General features: G+C 32.1%; 1 protein-coding gene across 1 annotated transcript; it reads right to left on the reverse strand.

The window, feature by feature from the left end:
* Nucleotides 1–140: 140 nt before the first annotated feature.
* Nucleotides 141–7,332, reverse strand: LOC148621704 (DNA-directed RNA polymerase III subunit RPC7-like). Its single transcript, XM_088576355.1, has 5 exons — nt 7,059–7,332; nt 3,523–3,715; nt 3,018–3,157; nt 2,231–2,353; nt 141–1,670 (listed from the first exon to the last, which is right to left on the reverse strand). Exons 1-5 carry the CDS (start codon nt 7,173–7,175, stop codon nt 1,581–1,583), a joined length of 663 nt encoding a protein of 220 aa, XP_088432481.1. The 5' UTR covers nt 7,176–7,332; the 3' UTR covers nt 141–1,580.
* Nucleotides 7,333–7,404: the final 72 nt, after the last annotated feature.

A 7,404-nucleotide genomic window follows, 5' to 3' on the forward strand; every position in this document is an offset into this window, starting at 1 on the left:
TGTGATAGATTTTCTGTGAAAGAAGTTTTTCATATTGGATAAAAAATCCTCTTGAATTCCATCCCTGAGAATTATTCTGGAGAATAAAATAAATTGTTAGTGTAATTTCACATTGTTTGGTAAAATGCTAATGACCAAAGTATATTGTTTCAGTTTAATTTATAATGTTTAACATTGTACAAATAATTTTTATAACAAACAATTTCATGTAAAATAAAAAAAAATCATATTGAAGTTACAGAATTTCAGAAGTTTTAAGTAATGAAACAATGAAGATTCACATTATGTATTACTAGGTGTATCAATTAACCATGCTATGATATGTTTGGAGCTATAGCAATTTATAAATAATATATAACATATAAGGAGGTAGACCTAGGTAAGGGACATAACTCTTGAAATCAGTGATATGTTTGTATTATATTCAATTTCACCAAATAATATATATCATTTATGGAGTTAGACCTAGGGTAAGGGACATAACTCTTGAAATCAGTTATGGTCTCACTCACCACTTCCGGGTCAAATGGCCACCCCCCCTATGTAGTACCAAAAACACACTGAACCTAGACATATGCATTGTAAGTGCATTATTTGTGTGTATTATGATTAAAAGTAGTCAAAATAAAGCTGAGAATGTGTACTTTAAAATCATATATGTAATTAACTACAAAAATGTAAGAATATTGTTTACATGTGTGAGTAATATGCCTCCATGCTGTCAGTTAGCAGAACAGGTAAAAATGTGGATTTTCAGTATTATTTATTCAAGTAAATTTTGTGAAGAATTTCTACTATCATCGTACCATTAGCATAATGATTTTGGAAGCCTTATTTTCCAAGCTTCGCAACGGTATGCAGCTTTAAGATGTCATTTGTCCTGGGAATTCACAGTGAGACTTTGAAAATTACTTTTTTAACATGTAAAGTAATGGAAACGTTAGAAGTGGTTAGTGAGACCTATATATTTGTATCATATTCAATATCACCAAAGTCCTTCAAGCTTTCATTTGAAACAGAACGAAAACAATCCAAGTTACTTTGATGCTTATATGAGATTGATATAAAGAGCCTGAATACAAACGTTCCAATGATTTGTAAGGGTTGTGTCCCTTACCTTAGGTCTACCTCCTTAATAATGGTACTTTCTTCTTGAACATTCACTGCATAACCAGTTAGTTTTAAATTCATCTTCTATATCTTTTTGACATCACTGCCAATGATTTTTTAATGAAACAGCGTAAAATGAATCTCATCTGTCAATGATTTGAAATCAATAAAATTAGCAGATACTTTAAATTGGCATGTAAAATACTGCTACTTGTATTATGACTGCAAAATAAATTATAACATATGGAGAACATCATTTTTCCTAATACATTGTAGATTCTAGCTTGTGAAAACATGATGTCCAACATATAGTGATCAAGTCAACACATACAGTCCAATTCACCCGCTGGTTTATTCGTGGTTAACCTCTGTTTTAATTTCCAATGAAATTAATTGTCTACCTGAACCACTATTATAACTATCAGCCATATCAAATATTCTTCATATACTGAAGAAGCTGTTACATGGGGTCAATAAATAGGACCATCACCATCATCGTCATCATCATCATCACCATAGTTCTCGCCATTATCAAAATAAGGTAAGATATAGTCTGTTTCCTAAAATTTGATAAAATGAAAAAATGAATTAGAAAGACAGGCTGTAAGTAATATTTCGAAATTTATGTAAAAGTTTATAAACCAATACAAATTTATAATTTGTTTAATACATTTTAATGCTTCTTTACCTAGGCTGTAGTATTGGCAACAAATAGGACAACCACAAGACTAGAAAGCTGTAAATAAAATGCTTAATGCACCTTGATATGATCACAAAAGACCAAAAAATAAAACAGGGTCCAAATTCTAAAACCTTAATAACGGGTTGGATTAAGCATATTGCTGAACCCCAAAAATTCAATATGTTATGAAATCGATCAAAGAGTGATTTTGGACCATCCATTGGACAAACTTAATCAAAAATCAGAATTCTTAATTCAATTTAAGATTAGAAGAACCACATTAGTTCATAACTTTAAATTAAATAAACCTCATTGGAATTGGTCAAGAAATAAATGATTTTACAATTTTAGAAATGCTACTTTTATGGCCTGTAAATCCTAATAATGTAAAGGCCTCTTGCTGCAACACCTGAGATATGGCAACATAAAAAAACAAACCTCCTCTTCTTCAATTTCATCATTATCTTCAGGTTCATCTTCTACTTTCTTCTGAGTTTTGTTTTCTTCATCTTCTTCCTCATCTTCTTTGTCTGTCATGATTTCTTCCCTTTTCTCTAATTTCTGTAAAGAGATTTTATTTTTTCTCTCTCCAACAGTTTGTTTTAAGAGCTTTATGATAAGAGAAGAAATACATAGTAATAGTATACCAGTAGATAAGAGTTGTTGAAGAAATATACATTTCGTAACTTATCATATTCATGTACCTGGCAATAAGAAAACAAATACAAATTACCCTTCAGTTTTTAATGATTTCAACAGTAATAAAAGTTCGGGATCAAAAATATATTAAGAATGAGCCCTATTAGACTTTAAAGTTCATTGCAGGAAATAAATTACCGCACAATAATTATTGCTAAAGTAATATTTATTATACAGATAATAAAATATTTTCCTTGTTAAATGAGACCAAGTTTGTATTGACTAGTTTATTAGTACATCTCTCTGTATATTCATGCTACACACACATGTAACTAGGATCCTTTAATTCATTTTTTTTCTAAGTCCGGGATCTTCAATCTCTTTCATTGACATTTTATGGAGGACCTTTCATTTTCCTACAGTAGACCTTTGATCTAAAATTAGAAAAAAGCTTGGACCTAATAGATCCTATTACTTTTGGAAGGTTTGCACCCCTGCTGACTGTTAAGTTTTTCACTAGCTTATTTATTACTGAGAGGCATATATATTACAGTTATTAAAGTTAATAAAGGTGACTTGGACAAACCTCTAATGTCTTACTGATGTCCTTTTCATCAATTTTCCCTCTTTTCCGTGGAGGTATGGTTGGTTTTATCTCTTTGCTAGAACCAAATTTCTTCTTTTTCTTAACAGCTGGCTTCAATTCTTCTGGAAACAATCTCCAGTCTATACAATACAGAAATAATGTTGTATCAGATATTATAACCAAAGTCAGTCTGTCAAATGTATATACATGAAATAAGCTTTGAGTAATTTTCAAGATTAGATTAACAGGTAGCTCTTAATTAAATGTAAGTGTTGTCAACCTTATTTTTTGTGGCAACATCTTCAAAAGTTGTTTTCAAATCATCCAAAGAGTAACAAGTTTTACTATAATCATAAACAATTTATGTATTTAAATATTGAAATTCGACAAAATATTCCAAATAATAAGTGAAACAAAGAAATGTTTTCAATAACTCTGTTTACATTGTAATATAAAGCATGAGACTTAAGAAAGTCTGAAGAGTTAAAAGTGAATGAAAGTTTACCAGGTTTCCATTGTCCTAAAGCATCTTGGCCTATTTGATATTTGTCAGAGTATCTATCAATGTCCTTCCTTTTCTCACTAGACTGAATGTAGTATGGAGATTTTTTCATGAAACCTATAAATTCCTTCTTTAAAGCACAAATATATTCATATTCTTCACTTTGTTTCAGGGGTACTGGTTTAAACTCTTGAGGCTGAAATAAAACAGATTTGAAAGAAAACTAAATCAGATTCAAGTTATTCAACATAATGTACATAAAAAGATGTCTAAGGGAAGTCGAGATAACTAGGATTTGAAGGGTGGTAAGCAAAAGAGCATCATCGGAGGATAATGACTAGACAGGGACAGTAGACACACACAACAAAGAACATGAAATAACAAATATAATATGTACAAAGAAACATAAGGAGCATATCAATCAGTTTAAGCTATACATCTTCAGTTTAGCTTTATCATGTAGACGGTTTTAAATGAAGATAAGGTCATATCATTAAACAAAACTTAACACTGATGTACATCATGAACTGTAAAGATATACAATTTTATGTTTCTATTTCAGGGGTTTAAATAAGTACCGGTAGGGAAAGCATCTGTATTTTTATAATTATCTGCAGAGTTCCTAATAAAATGTCATGTCTGTTGTTGACAAAAGAGGAAAGAAAAACTATGACATTGTGAACAAATGGATTCACATTGTGCAGATGGATACACAAATGTCAATTCACGATGACGACCATAAAACTTTGTAGTGATGACTCAGATGACTTTAATCTATCAGCAAAATAATCCTGTTTCAGAAACTTAATTATAAGACGTCTAGCATGGAATAACAAAGTGCTTCCCAGGGGGAAGCTTTGCACAACTGCAGAGGTTGAGCCCTGAACTATAGGGGCAAGTATGGACAAACAATTCAAGCTCATACAGCTTTGAGGTTTGAATTTGATCAAACATTTTTCACCTGGTCCATGGTCCCAGTTTTTTTTTGGAATCCGAGTTGCTCATTTGCTTTTGTTACTTTGTATGTATTATTTTAGTTACTTTATGTTCTTTGTTGTGTATGTTTGTTTTCCATCTCTGGTCTTTGTCCCTGGATTACATTCTTTTGATTACTGCTAGAACCTTGGTTCCCTTGATTACTTCTTATCACAGTATAAAAATTTGACCAGAATCCAATGGGCCCCCTTATGGTCCTTAATTCCTAAATGTCACTCAGTGGTACTATTTCAAAGAGATGCATTGACTTATAGTCAATCACAAAATGACCTTATCCCAGAATGACCTTAGATCAAGGTAAAGATATTTTGGAACAATATTATTGTGATGTGACCAAGCAGTCTTCGAATTTCTTGCTTTCTAGCCAGTGTATCCTAACTAAAATTCTTTTCAGATTTAGGGTAGGGGTTTGTTGTCTGAAATTTAAATGGCAAAGACTGACCAAGAGTACATAAGTACAGACCAAGTAATAATTGTTACTTGAGTTCCAAATGAAAACCCAGTTTGTATTTACATTTAATAGTATATAATCACACCAGATTCAAAACTTGAAAACATGAAACTTCCTTACACTTTCATTGCTAACCTTCAACTCTCCAAAACTAAGCTCAAACCTGTTGAACGAGTTTAGGACAGTCAAAACAATAAATCAGGCAAGCATGTAAATCTACGATCCATTTGACCACAGACTTAACCTGTCTTAATTACATCTGTCAGTAGACAGCTTGTAAAAATATCATTAACTAGATTAGCCTTGTGTTATAAAACTTCTATGTACAGAATACAAAAGATTGAACTGGTCAAAGTAATTATTTACAAAAATCTTTCATTATAAACATTCATATGGAGTAACATTGTACATAATTAAATTCTATGAAATGCTTGTTTTGACAGGCCCTATTCTAAAACTCTTTGGGCCACAATCCCCACATTAATACCAACCTTCTTTGTAGTAGTTTGGAACCTTGTTGTAAATCATTAAAAAGAACAACCAACAGACAACTAATACTTAATCAAGTTATACAACATAAAACAAATTTTCTGCAGACAACAATGACACAGATAACTATGACAGCACCATACCATTATTTGATGTCAAAGTTTTTTGGATAGTATTAAAAGTCTATTTAGTTTCAGCAAGCTCTAACATTAGGTATGAGTTGTGATAGGCTATGAAAACTCCACACGCATGTGACTTGCTGAAAGGGTCTTATCACAGATGAAAGGAAAGTTGACAATAAGGAATGAGTAGTGATATTACACTGTCAGTTGGAACAGGAACTTTCCATCAACTGAATCATTAATAATGTCATAGTACAAATTTATAGCGAGCACCGCAAAGCGGTGTGAGCTCTACCACTATTACTTGTACTTTCTAAATTTCCCTTAAGATTCCCCAATATACTAATGAAAAAAAAGTCATGTCCCAGAAGTAACAAAAAGTGACTGTCCTTACGGAGAAAATTCATCATTTCCTTCAATCAAACAAATAAAAAAATATAGGTTGAGATAACGTTTATGTAAAAATAAATTCATCTTTTCTAATAGTTTTCAAGTCTTTTTCTAATTTGTTTTACTTATCTAAAGAAGTAAATTTTATGTTTATAAAAACTTCGGGAAACATGTGGATGTATGTACATGTATCTCCGCTGTTGCTGTTGTCAAGAACCTAACCCGCCTCAGAAAAAATATAACTCGAATTATATTCTCAAAATTGAAGCATACATGTAGCTTTTCTAAAATAGGAAAGGCAATCATTTTCTTGATTGGAATTTGCAGCTGTCATCTGAATTTTGTTTATGTCACATGATAGGTGTAAAATATTCCCACCATCCGTTGAGAACTGTAATATTTCCGGTATATGTAAAGATTGATCTAACAGGCCAAAACTGAAATGGGTGTTGCTAGAGATGTCCTTAAGGGATAAAAATGTAAAGTATTGCGAAGTGCTGTAAAGTCATTGACCATTTTGAGAGCGAGGGGAAAGGGGGGTTGTAGGGTTGGATTTTTTTTTTTTGGGGGGGGGAATATTCAAGTTATTCATTTATTGAAAAAAAAAACTCCCCCATTAATTAACGAGACAGATTTTCAAATAGAAATATTGATTTTGCTTGCTGCTTAAATATAAATAAAAATATTGCACTCGCAAAGCAAAAATTTTCATCCAGGTCGACCCTCCCCCGCTCTGTAATGTACTTTGTTATATTTACGAGTCTCGCACAGAAGGTACATGTATGATAAAGCTCACGGTGCTCGCTGATTTAGGCAATGCCTATCCCATATTAGCTATGTGTAGATTTGGTTGTTTCTTTTGAACTGAGGAATAAACTGCATGTGGAAAGTAGTGATTGAAAGACAGTTGAGGGCTCCTGAAGTGTGACTATTCATGCAAACTCATATGAAACTGTGAAAGAAACCCTTCCCTACTATAAGAAAAAAAAACAGTAATGAAACTGACAGAGAATTTGGCATTTCAATAAATAATTTGTTCTCTTGAGTATTTTGGGTTACTAGCTGCACCATTTATATCATTTAGTATTTACCGGAAACAGTGGTGGTGGTTGAAGAGTAGTACCCTGAATTATATCCCCTTTGTTTATTCCTAGCGCTTCGACATTAAATGACACCTGTCTCCCCCTTCCTCTTCCTCTACCAGCCATTCCGTTTTACTGCTGTGAAACTGCTACATGGAGGCTGCCATCTTAAAGGGGAAAATTATTTTATAGTCTGTCAATTAAAATATTGTCAGTTGAAACATTTTATGTATTTTCCTCTTTCCAAAAGAATTATCTAGTGATGCTTGGTGTGAGAAATATATTTATCATTAAATGATACTGTTAAAAGATTAGATTAAATGGAATCAGAAACGGAGTAGAAAGTATGACCGGA

This window comes from Perna viridis, chromosome 3 (genome assembly GCF_037379345.1).
Source record: "Perna viridis isolate PV_CMFRI_1.1 ecotype Kerala chromosome 3, ASM3737934v1, whole genome shotgun sequence".
Classification (NCBI taxonomy): domain Eukaryota; kingdom Metazoa; phylum Mollusca; class Bivalvia; order Mytilida; family Mytilidae; genus Perna; species Perna viridis.

Excerpts from the sequence above, each read along its gene's own strand:
- LOC148621704 (XM_088576355.1), bottom strand. The coding sequence starts at position 7,175 with ATGGCTGGTAGAGGAAGAGGAAGGGGGAGACAGGTGTCATTTAATGTC. Across the intron at positions 3,158-3,522 it reads TTTAGGACAATGGAAACCTG|ACTGGAGATTGTTTCCAGAA; the intron begins GTAAACTTTCAT and ends TGTATTGTATAG. Across the intron at positions 1,671-2,230 it reads ATGAAATTGAAGAAGAGGAG|GAAACAGACTATATCTTACC; the intron begins GTTTGTTTTTTT and ends ATCAAATTTTAG.